Source organism: Raphanus sativus, chromosome 2 (genome assembly GCF_000801105.2).
Source record: "Raphanus sativus cultivar WK10039 chromosome 2, ASM80110v3, whole genome shotgun sequence".
Classification (NCBI taxonomy): Eukaryota; Viridiplantae; Streptophyta; class Magnoliopsida; order Brassicales; family Brassicaceae; genus Raphanus; species Raphanus sativus.
Genome location: NC_079512.1, coordinates 30,436,190 through 30,449,027, shown reverse-complemented (window position 1 = coordinate 30,449,027; position 12,838 = coordinate 30,436,190). Strand labels below are relative to the sequence as shown.

Genomic DNA, 12,838 nt, shown 5'->3' with positions numbered 1-12,838 from the left:
CTCCTCGTTCGGTATCAAATTCAATCCTTGCTTGGTTATCTCCTCGAACATAAACAGCAAACAGTGTTTTTGAGTTAGTAAAATCAAACATCCGTGTGGTGTTGGGGGGTGCAGATAAGTTCTTGTTTATGTTTATATAACAAGTTCGATTCCGTTCTTTAAAAAAAAAATATATATTATTATGTGTGTTTGTTCATTTAAAAGAAAACTGATTGAGGTTTATTTTGTAGACGATGTTGAGCACACGACTTGAGTTGTTGTGTACTGTGTTTGCCGCCGTAATGGTTTTGCGAGTTTGCTAGGTAGTACGATTCTGGATTAACTAGGTTCCAAAATTAAGCTCAAATCTGCCAAAACCTAAGTTGGACGATTCTGAATTCATTTTTAGTAATAACACGATTCATGATTAAAATTGTAGAAATGGGTTAAAGTCTACTTTCAATAGTCTACTTTCAATAACATAACCAAATAAGTTCCATTGTATTAAATGACACACGTACCAGCTAATAATGGGTTTTTTTTTTCTTTTTTCTTCCTTCATGTAGGTGTAGCTCATATTTCGAGTTAAAGTTTGAAAGCAACTCATTTGTCTTAATTATCAAACTCCCCAAAGTTTAGATGTGCTTAAAAATCTCCCAAAAGGATTCGTGGGGCCGATTATTCTAGCAAGCTCCAAATCTTTCTTCATCTACTCCTTTATAATAAAAAAATTCAGTGTCTGTGTGCTTCCTACTTTTTTCCGATCAATCTGTTTCCTGTTTATACTTCTTTTCACATTTTCGTTACTGGATTTTCTCTTTGTGTCCAAGTGCTGAGGTGTCGTTTATGATATAAGTAAGAGTTTAGCGTGAGGTTAGGACAGTGTTGGATTTGATAGATTAAAACTCATATTAGTATTTGTTAGTCTTACTGTTTTTGAACATTTTGTGTTTAAAAAAAAAAGAACAACAGTTTTTCTTTCACAATAACTACCATCGAGAGAGACTTCAACCGCAACAAAATTAAATACGTAAGAAACACTGATACGTAAATGCATTATAAAAAACTAACATGTACAACCAACTTTGGCCTAAAGGTCTCACAAGTTTACACTTAGCGAAGTGGACAGCATGTTCCTTCACTCTTTAGTCCCCATGCGGAGTGAAATAAAGTAAATGCGTAGTAGTTCATAAGTCAGAAGACTCAGAACTCAGAATTATTCATAATTAGTGTCTTGTTTGTAGTATAACGAGTTCTAGTGATGATAATTCAGTCGCTGGATCCTCGAAACAGTCAATAACTATGATTGAATAAATTCTTCTTTTCCCAATTGTTTAAATTTTCTCTGTGAAAAACGAATAAGTAGTATACTTGAATCGATAAATCTTCGAACTTTGTCTTATGCATTGTCGGTCAATAGCAACTCTCAATAAAGTAACGAATTAACGATATGCATTTTAAACTCTTTAATCTTTTTATTTTCTTTTAGATTTTAATTAAAATTCCTTTCTTTTTATCAATATCGTTCCTCGTGCCGCACTAACCTGGAGGATCGACTTCAACTAATTTTGGATTCCATATGTACATCGTTATCGTATACGATTTTTCTGAGTAAGTTTTATCAAATCTGTGGGTAAAAATCAAACGAATCAATGGACCGTCCCCAACATTATCTCTATTTATCGTCGATGTATGGGCTTAGGGGACATGAATTATCAAAGGGCATTTCGGGAATCAAATCTTGGACTGTCCATCGTTGGCATAGGGCCAAAACTTAAATTGATGTCGTATGGTGTTTTTGATATAATAGAGTTAATGCGTAGTAGTATGAATCCTCTGTATATTAATCTTGGAGCATTGCAACATTGTTTGGTAGTCACGTGTCATCACGAAAATTATTCTCAGAATTATTAGAGAAATAGGTTGGTCCATCTACACATATATTATAGTTTTTATTAAATAACTATTAAATTAATTATTAATATACAAAAAAATATTCTCTATTCTTTCCTTAAATAAAAGCTACGGAACTTCCTAATATGATTAACATATATATCATCATTGATAATTATGAATAATAAATATTTGATAATAACTTTTTTATCCTCTATACCTTTCGTTTAATTTTATTTGTCAAAAGAAATTAAACAATCACATTAAGCATATAATAAAAAATTTATATTTTTTCTTATATGTAGTATTTCAATTTTTTAAAAACGACTATAAATTACTAAAAATGGTACAAGCCTCACATTAAAAAAATTATGATCAATGGTACCTTTTTCAGTTCAGCCTATCGTTTTTAATAGGCCTTGAACATTTTTTAATGATTAACTAAATAAATCACGTACATAATAGAAAGTGTTTTGGTTTAAAAATTATTGCATACCCAAAATCAGTATGAACCATCGTCACTTTTGTTTGAAATTTGGTTACAATAAAAAATATGTGGTTGGGAAAAAAAATCCGAATCCAAATAACTGAACCAAATCCAATCCAAAAAAATAGTACAGAACTTTAATCAAATTGGTTAGATATCTGAACATGTTTAAAATTTTGGTATTAAAAAACCGGAACCAAACCCGATCCGGACCAAAATATTTTGGGTATCTGAATATATTCGAACCAGATTTATATACTTAAATATCTTATTTTTTAAAAAATTGAATATCTAAGTAACATATTATTTTATTATATTTTGAAAAATGGATTATTTATTCATTGTACATATTAAGTATAAGTATATTCAGCGCCAGATTTATATAATATTATTTTAATTATTGTACATATTAATAAATAATTAAGTATAAAAATTGAATAATTAATTATTTATTCAGCGCCAGATTTATATACAAATTATTTATCATTGTATATAATATTTTATTATATTTATCATTGTACATATTATTTATTTAGTATATAAATAATTCTAAGGAGTGTGTAACAACTCACCTACCGAATCAACTAGCTCCGAAAATGGATGCGCTGAAGCGCGCGACCTATACCCGGCCGTCGGGACAAGAGCCAGGCCTCGATGAGTAGGAGGGCGCGGCGCTGAATTAACCAGATTTATATACTTAATTATTTATTCATTGTACATATTATTTTATTATATTTATTCACATTTTATTCTAAGTTTAAGTATTTTGGTATACATTAATCAAATTTATATGTAACATATTATTTTATTTTTATTTTTTTTAGAAATTTAAAGTATATATGAACTTTAAATTTTTAAAAATTTAAATGAGTTATCTGAATCTAATCCCAAACCAAACATATAAAGATTCAAACCAAATTTGCAAAGATCCAAACCGAACCTAACCAAACGATATCTACCCGCATGTCATCCCTAATCAAATATAAAAAACTTATTGATAACAAAATATGTATTATTTAAACAATATATTTTTTAAAAAAAAGTTTACTCCGCGCAAGGCGCGGATTATCATCTAGTGATAACTTATTTTAGAAATTATTTATTCACTCTGTTTTATAATAAGTTTCGTTCTAACTTTTTTTTTGTTATTACACAAAAAGTGTTATTTTATCATCTAAATACAAATTATATTTACTTTCGACTGGAAATTAATTACAAAATATATTGATTTTATAAATAATTATATTTATCTTAAATAATATTGGTCAAAGGTATGTAATTAATAACAACTTATATATATTTTTATCAGTTTTTTAATACGTGCGAAAAATGTTAAAACCACACTTATTCAGAAACAAAAAAGGTAATAAACAATATATAAAATACACCTTGCTTTTACACTCAAATATATATAGCTTATTCCAAGAAAATAATAGATATTATTGGGTTAAATTTGTTTAACTTGATGAGAATGAAGAAAAAATATTAATGGATTGATTGGAAAGGTTTCAGATGTTTTTTGGACATTTAATTTTTCTAAAACATTTTTAAAGTAATCATGATTTATCTTTCAAAAATAAATTTATAGTCAAAAAGTTAAAAAAAAGGAAATACGGTACCTCTTAGAAATTAATTTTAATTTTACAGTTTTTATTTTGTGTTTTGAAATAAATCTACAGCAAAAATTAAAGTCAAAATTGTTTATTTTCTAAATAAAAAATTAAAGTTACATTACCAACCAATAAGCCCGTATGTATATGTTATTGTTGGATAACTTCTACTCGCTGACTCTTTCTTAACACTAAATTCTTATATTAGAATTAAAAATCCAAATGATATAAGTGAATATAACCGGAAAACATTCGCAACAAAACAATAAATAAAAAGAAAACTAAACCATGATAAATATAATAGAGAAAAGATCTAAGAAAAGCTTCACTTGAAATTTTGAAGTCAGCGTTCGTAAAAACAAAGTCGGATTTAAAACCGATGTTAAAATATCGAACCGATGAGGAGTAAGAGTGGTTGATAATCATCTCTGATGATGCTCGACTGTTGGTATAAAAGAATGTGAAATTCCAAAACCCTAAACACAAAAACAAAGAGAAAGAAAAAAAATATCAAGGTCGGACTTTAGTTCTGCAAAAAAAAAAAAACTCATGTTAAGGGTCCTCTTTCCCCTAGAATTACGTAGCCACGGTAACAAATAAACACAAGTAAAATGTAAGTACTCCATATATGTCTTTATTTTTTGTAACAAATACTGCATATTTTTAGCGAAAAAAATACTGCATATATGTTTTTTTTTGTTTAACTTCAGTTTTCATTTTTGCAAAAAAAAACTTCAATTTTCATTTTTGCAAAAAAAACTTCAATTTTCATTAATCCAACATTGTTCAACCCTATATACAACGGGCGTAGCAGCCTCAATCACTGTTCTTAACCAACTCCATATATTTTCATTGTTCATGTATTTTCTTTTTCTTTTTGGTAAACTCCATATATGTGTTTTGATGCCAATGTTTGTTTCTTCTGTTTAGGAAAGTGATATTTTTAATCATCTAATTCAGGAGTTACAGACGAGATATAAGACCATCTCCAACCCACCTCTATTTTAATCTCTATATTTTCCTCTAAAATAGAGAAATTTTATTATAGAGGTGGATTTGCTCCAATGTATGCCTCTATAATAGAGTTTCTCTATTTATAGAGGAAAATATAGAGATATGCTATTTTTATCTCTAAATATAGAGGCAAAAAGTAGAATTCCTCTATATTTTCCTCTAAAATAGAGAAACTCTATTATAGAGACATACATTGGAGCAAATCCACATCTATAATAGAGTTTCTCTATTTTAGAGGAAAAAATAGAGGTGTACATTGGAGATGCTCTAAGGACCTCTATCGTGAACTTTATGATTACACATATAAAAATAAAAGTTCAAGGTGATATTATGTTTCCAATTTTTATTTTTTCTTAAGCTCCAGCATTTATCACGTAAAGAAAATAAATCACCTTCACCACAAACAATAGAAAACAAATTTCCAAGTATTATAATCAATAAATTCTTAGGCAACCAGCCACCATGACGGTAAAGCAAGCAAATGTTCGGTATAATTCCAAACTCTAACTTCAGAGAAGTAAACAATTGAAAGAAAAAACAAATAAACAACAAGCAGAGACGAGACTTGTTCTCTCCATTTTTTAAAAATTCATAAATATCTTTTCCCTTTTTTTGTACCATTTTATCAACAACTAAATAAGGAGCTAACTGCGGGGTTTTATATAAATACCAGCATATGATACATTTTATTTTTCATTCTCATGAACAATTATTTAAAATAACAATATAGCACGCACATATTTCAGTTTCAAACCAAAGTGTCATTTTCACATGTAAATCTGAACACAAATAATGGAATATTTCCATACATTATGGTTATACCCTCATTGAATATTGATACGTGATAGGTGATATATACATTGTAACAAAGAATGCCATTAAAATTATATTTTTCCTGTATATACGAAGAAAAAATAGAATGAAAATTCATGTTTCACCCAACCTCTTTATTAGACTCTTACAATGTCATTTTCTCAAAGGGAACAGAGACGAAAGAGACTTCTCATTCTCCTCATACCTTTTGCCACCTCTATTTCTCTCTCTCCAAGCCTTTGCAACTGATTTTCTCCTCTCACCAAGAACAAACATTCATTAAGGGAAAAAAAAAAAAAAAAAAAACATTCATTAAGGAAGAAAATAACCTTTCTGAAATAAATAAGATTACACCCCCCCCCCCTCCCCTTTCCCCAAAATTATCAAATATTATCTTAGATTCATTCCCAATTCACTCTTGCTATGGAGCTTTTCCCTTCACAACCTGACTTGTACTTGAAGATCAACAGAAGAAGAGAAGAACAAGAAGAAGAAGATAATAAGGAACAAGAAGAAGTCCAAAGGAGATTACTCTTTGGGAGTAAAGCCTCAGATTCAGACATAAAGGCTTCTAACCATCTTATCCAGGCTCTCCAATTCACTTCAGACAATAAACCCAGCAAGATTGATCATAATCAAGAACACCAGGAATCTCGAGATCAAGATTTGAGATCGAATTTGGTGGTAAGACCAATAAGAGGAATCGCTCTTCGCCAAAATCAAATCCTTGACCACTACTACTACTCTCCCACTCCTTTCTTCTTCAGTGAAGTCAACGGTCAACACGCAAACCCTAATTATAGTTATAATCTTCACCACCGTCCTCATCGTCAAGCTCAGCCGCAAAGATTAACGGCAAAACGAGGAGTAAGGGCTCCGAGGATGCGGTGGACGACGACCCTTCATGCCCATTTCGTTCATGCTGTTCAATTATTGGGTGGTCATGAAAGTATTGTCCTTTTTCACTATTTCCTGTTCTTTTTTCCTTTTTAGTGAATACTATATCTCTCTTTTTTCACTATATCTCTTTCTTTCTAACTAATTATTGTATGGGATCTTAATATATGATTATATTTTTATGGATTTTGTGCTTTTGAATAATATCCAGGAGCCACTCCAAAATCAGTACTTGAGTTGATGGATGTTCAAGATCTCACATTGGCTCATGTTAAATCTCATCTACAGGTAATTTTATCCATTAGTTCCTAGCTTATACAATGTATATTAGTTAGTCTAATTAAATTAGTTAGACCCTTTAATATGTGTAGATAGAATCACAATCTACCACATGATTTCCTTGTATTGTATTTGTATGTGCAAATGAACCGAACCCACTTCACTATTTAATAAAATGACTAAACATTTTCTGTGATTAATCGTTTGGTCTCTACCGTTGAGAAAATATTTACCAGGTGAAACAATAAAAAAATAGCAACAACAAAACATAGGAAAAGGAATCAAAACCTAGATATAGCCAATAGACCAAGAGTGAGTCCTTTCATATGTTACTATAAGAGATGTTGAAGAAAAAGTAAAGTACAAAGAAGGCATAATTCGTCAATGATGATATGTCTTTCTCAAGATGCATATATGTACAAATATATGTATATGCATGATTATTCAATGATAATATATAAATTACATGTGTTAAAAAAAATATAAATTACATTTCTGCATATACATTTTGATTATGGTTAGAACAAGACACGTATAGACCCATGCACATACCCCATCTCTGTGTATGGCTGCACATTTTCATGAATCGTAAATGCTTTCTTATTTACTCTGCTCTCTTTTTCTTACTTTATCCATCTCTGTGTGCGTGCATACACACAAAGAGAGAGAGAAGTATACGTACACACACGTGAATAGAATAAGTCTACGTACATGCGTGCATACGCATGTATATCTGTTTATGACATAACCTATTCTTGTATATATCATTTATATATATTAGTAGGCTTGTAATCAAATATAATGTTTCAGATGTATCGGACCATCAAATCTACTGAGAAGCCTACAACATCCTCAGGTTATTTGATCAATTATGTTTTGATTTATAATTAGTTTCTCTCTTGTACATTATTAAATATATGATAAGTTTGTGTGTATATATAAATGAAGATATAGAGCAATCAGATACTTTCGAGAAGGAATTAAAAGTAAACAGTGAGAGACAAGCCAAAGATCTCCAAGGTCTGTGGAATAACTCCTCAAGGTATGTTATGTATCTGTCTTAATGTTATTCAATTATATTCGTTTTAGTTTAAGATGTTGTTTATTTTCGTCGGACAGATCGCTATACTTATTAAGCAATTTTCTATATTTTCATCATATGAAAGATATAACACATGTTTTATTTTGTTTGTTTTCTCCAAAATATTATTATTCCTTCTTTACAAATGTGATAAAACTGGGATGTCTGTCTGTCTAACAGTGAATCTCGGTTCCATTTAAAGGCAAAGGCATCAGGTCTAGACATTACATCCAATAAGGTATCAAACATTCAAAAACTTAACCAAAAGAGCACATTGAAATGAGATGGGACTGCAAAATTCGAGGGTGAAAAGGAAAAAAAAAGTTAGCATATAGAACTTTTGATTTACTTTTTGTCTTCCATTTAGGTAATTAAAAAGTGTATTTTATGTCTCAAAAGAAGAGAAAAGAAAGACTTTGAGGAGATATATACTTTGGTTTTTATAAAAAGATTTTAAAATCTTCAAAAATAATTTGATGGGGCGGGGGTAATTGTAAATATGCAAATGTATATAAGATTTTATTATACGATCTCTTATTCATATTAAAATTGCTACCAGAATGTGGATCAAAGATGTCCAAGCTACGAACGATTGTCGTCGGATTCGTCAAGTCTCACTGGGACAAGACCAGAGATTGAAACTCCCAATCTCGAGTTCACTTTAGCTATACCAAACCTTCCTCCCTAGTTTACTATATATATACGTCAAAAGAAAAACAAAAAAAAAACTGTTACAATATACAAATCTCAAACTTTACGGTTATGCTTGCGTTATGAAAAAATATGAAATGATGTTTGTTTCTCCGACTATATATTTGTTCTTTTTTTCCTGTAAACTTGAGATGCCTTTTTGTTTACGGGGTCACTACATAGTAATATAGATAGGGCCCTATATAGATAAGCAGCTTCTTCTTTTGTTGTCGGCATTGGCAGATTTCTTGTGCCGAAAATATGGAAATAATAATTATTTGGTCATCATTACAGCGATGCAAAGCTTCGACTACTTCACGTGTCTAAATCGGTCTTTATTACTGAACACATGGTTGTCTGACAAGTTTCAGACCGTTTGGACGTTGACGCACCAAAGACTTTTTACATATATTCAGATATTATGTAAAGACAAAAAAAGAGAATAAAATCCATCAACAATTCCAAATGCTAATAAACTGATAATCAGAGGGATTTTGGCAAACAGAAGAGCTTAAACAAAAGAATAATATTCTACTAATGAAAGAATATTCACATCAATAAATACTCTTAATTATTTACCAAAACTTTACTAGACGAAGAAAAATATTTTAGATGAATAAAGTGAAAGACCATTCGTTTACCTAAACTTTCATAGGTCTTTCGCCAGAAGAAAAATAATTAGAAAACTTGATCAGTAGACCTAAAAGAAGTCGTATACATATAAAGCTATAAGTTGACCCGTATAAGACAATAGTGTATAACCTGACCCGATTTCTAACGGGTTAGCTTGGCCCAGCAATACTTTGAAGGGGACACTTGTTGTCTTGTAGTCTTGTTAAAAAGAGGCTCCACCCCGTGAAGCAATTTGAAAGATATAAGGCGAGGTAAGTGAAGCACTTGAATTTTTATTCTCCTCCGTAAATTAGTAACTAATAATACGTTTCATTTAACATACAAAACTTCATAATCCAAAAACAAAACATATAATATCATTACACTCCGTGATTTTTTTTCTCACTGTAGGTATTCTTACGTTAACTTATAAATACATTATTCAAAACAAAACAAAAACTGAGCTCAATTATACTCTTAATATTGCTTCCTTAGGTTTGTTTAAGTTATCACATCTGAGTCTCACGTCTCCATTTTTGTCGACCTTAACACCGACCATGCCTAGTTTCTCCATGGCACGTGCGAAATCCTCGAAAAAAACCGTCTGGTTATTCGCATACAACTCCACGAACGGTCTCGTGCTATTATCTTTAAACAAGATGTTGTCGGAAGCTAACAGTCCCCTCCCGTTTTCCAAGTTCTTGTAATACATATTATCGAATTTGTCTGGCGTCACCGGATCAAAAAACGACCCCCTTGTTTCATTCACTACTGTGTAATCCTTGCATTGACTTTTAAGAACTTCTGCGTATTCCGCATCGATATCTAGATCAGGTCGCGGCCCAGTGACCCGGCAGATGAAATCTTTGCAATGAGCAATTCCGATAGTGTGTGCGCCGCTTAACGCAACCATCTCCTTTAGAGTGAAACCCTTCTTTTGAAATAACGACATCATTTCGTGGACCGTGTGGTTTGGTAATGGTAAGTTTTCTCCAACTTTTCGAGCTTTCGACTCGCACCCATCTTTACGACCTAACTTGACTTCGTAGGAAGGCCCACCGATCATTGTGACAGCTTCATGCGTGGACTGAGCCAAGATGTCTGCGCAAGACACAACACCGGGACAAGACTTTTCAAGAGCTGTTTTTATCCTAGTCACGATTTCAAACGTTTCTTCCGTAAGCGAATGGTTGATTTCATCATCGCGTTCAGATTTGTTTAAAGCATCTTTAGCGATCAGTACGGACGCGTCGCATCCTTCTAAGAAACAATCGTGGAAAAAGAGACGGAGTATTCCAGCAGCTGTCCTCCCCTGCGGGCCTTGCGTGGTCGTAACGACTTCACGAACAATTTTACTGAAATCAGGACACGTTTCTTGGTAATAGTCGTTGGTTAAACTTGTCACCGGTGCTGATAATACTGAAGGGATAAAGACTAGGAGGAGGAAGATAACGGGAGGAAACGATGGCATTGTGAATAACGTGAGACGTATATCGATTTACGATTACGATACTTTCGTCAAATATAAAAATGGAATTTATATTAAGAGATATCTACAAGGTAGACCTCTCTCATTGATTGTTATCGAGGAAAAGTAGTTAGCGTGTTCGTGTGGTTGGACTTTCCTTTTTTCTTCTACTTCCTATATTTGTATTTGCTCTATATTTAGTATATCCTACTATATATTAACTTAGAAGTCAATTTAATGATTTTTGCATATGTATCGATTATAGATGAACTCTTACGATGCCAAAAAAAAAGATGAACTCTTACAAAATTATTATAATTTGATTGGTTGGTGATTTTTAATTTTTATTTATTTTAATTAGATCTAAAAAAGATAAATCTATATCCTAACTTAGAAGTCAATTTAGTGTTTTTTTCTTACATTTCGATCATATATGAACTCTTACAAAATTGTTATAATTTAGTTGGTTGATGATTTTTAATTTTAATTTATTTTATTTAGATTTAAAAAGATAAATCTATAATCAACTAATATCACTTGCCAAATAATTTACAAAATAAATATATATTAACTAAGAAGTCAATTCTTTTTATTTTTGTTTACGTGTTATCATAAGTGAACTCTTACAAAATTGTTTTTTGTAATCAGCAAAACAGACTTTTACAAAATTGTTATAATTTTATTGGTTGATGATTTTTAATTTTATCTATTTTAATTAGATCTATAAAGGGTAAAATTATAACCAATTAATATCACTTTCCAAATGATTTATATAATATTATAACAAATGAATTATGGTACCTAATTTTTGAAAATATAGAAAGAGAAAAAATGATGATTTTATTTTAATAAAATACATAAAATAATAAACAAAAAACATTTTTATTTAGTAATAATAATTATACATAAAATACAAAATAGGCTTCGTATACATATTTTATATACAAAAACATCCCACACTACTATAACTATATTAACAAACTACATGTAAAAAGACCATAAATTTATAATTTATGTTTATAATCTAAATTTTAAAGTGTAGTTTTATATAGGGAAATTCTCTCAAATACACCATTTTCAAGTTCTTATCACCAAAATAACATTCAAAGAGGAAAATGATCAAAAAAAAATTCATTAAAGAGCAAAAAGCCATTCTACCCCTTCTTTTATTTGTTCTATCACAGTTTAGCTATGTCTTTCTAAATCCCAACCCATAAAAGTTTTAGTTTTACGATTTCCTCACTCACTTAAATAATCCTAGTTTTTTTTTGGTGAAATATGAAATGGGAAGGTGAAAGGATAATCCTAGTTTCACGATGCATTTGTTTGCAGGTGTTGAAGTTAAAAGTGTTGAACCACTTTGGCAGAGCCGGGTTTGTACAGAGTCCTACGAAACATACGTATGGCCCCCACTAAATGGGGCTCCAGTTCAAGATTTGTCTTTTGTATATAATATATGTATCTACTGCTCAAAAGTGACGTTGCAAGTAAGTTTTTCATTTCCTTTTTCTTTTGAAACTACGAGTTTCAATGATCTAACTATCAAAATAAAACCAAAAAAGCAAGTGGAACAGGCACTCTGAGAGCCCATAATGAAAACGGGTGTTACGTTCCTGCTACAAACCATAAACGCAAGCTTGCGGCCCTTGGCGAAGGGAAATGAATGGTTTAGAGAGAATCAGAGGAAGCTACCATTAGCCAATGCAATACAGCGTTCCAAGCAAATGGAGGAGCATGATGATTAAGCTGAGCACAAATCCGATCGAGACCCGACTTCTGACGAGTAAGAACATTCAATGAACAAAATGGTCCCTGGATTCATTTAGTGTAACACAGAGGAGGCAAGATGTTTCAATATCATAGCTCCAAAATGCAAGGCGATCGAGAGTTGAATTGAAATTTAGTCACATTATGTACTAAGAGAATGGTAGTGTGATGAGGATGATTACAATAATGACGAATAGTTGAGATGAGCAATTGATTGTAGCTTAACATGGCTTATGAGGCAAATGGCT

General features: G+C 31.1%; 2 protein-coding genes across 2 annotated transcripts; one reads left to right on the top strand and one right to left on the bottom strand.

Moving 5' to 3' along the window:
* Positions 1-5,964: 5,964 nt before the first annotated feature.
* LOC108825136 (probable transcription factor KAN3) lies at positions 5,965-8,889 on the top strand. The gene is made up of 6 exons (XM_018598474.2): positions 5,965-6,745; positions 6,905-6,981; positions 7,783-7,828; positions 7,921-8,014; positions 8,234-8,291; positions 8,613-8,889. The coding sequence occupies exons 1-6, from the start codon at positions 6,220-6,222 to the stop codon at positions 8,739-8,741; spliced, it is 930 nt and encodes a 309-aa protein (XP_018453976.1). The 5' UTR covers positions 5,965-6,219; the 3' UTR covers positions 8,742-8,889.
* A 746-nt stretch (positions 8,890-9,635) lies between these two features.
* Positions 9,636-10,842, bottom strand: LOC108840928 (peroxidase 41). Its single transcript, XM_018613731.2, has one exon. It carries the CDS (start codon positions 10,824-10,826, stop codon positions 9,825-9,827), a length of 1,002 nt encoding a protein of 333 aa, XP_018469233.1. The 5' UTR covers positions 10,827-10,842; the 3' UTR covers positions 9,636-9,824.
* Positions 10,843-12,838: the final 1,996 nt, after the last annotated feature.

Bases quoted from the DNA above. Each gene is read 5' to 3' on its own strand.
- LOC108825136 (XM_018598474.2), top strand. From the start codon at position 6,220: ATGGAGCTTTTCCCTTCACAACCTGACTTGTACTTGAAGATCAACAGA. The intron at 6,982-7,782 runs GTAATTTTATCC...ATAATGTTTCAG, and splicing joins ATGTTAAATCTCATCTACAG to ATGTATCGGACCATCAAATC. The intron at 8,292-8,612 runs GTATCAAACATT...AATTGCTACCAG, and splicing joins TAGACATTACATCCAATAAG to AATGTGGATCAAAGATGTCC.
- LOC108840928 (XM_018613731.2), bottom strand. From the start codon at position 10,826: ATGCCATCGTTTCCTCCCGTTATCTTCCTCCTCCTAGTCTTTATCCCT.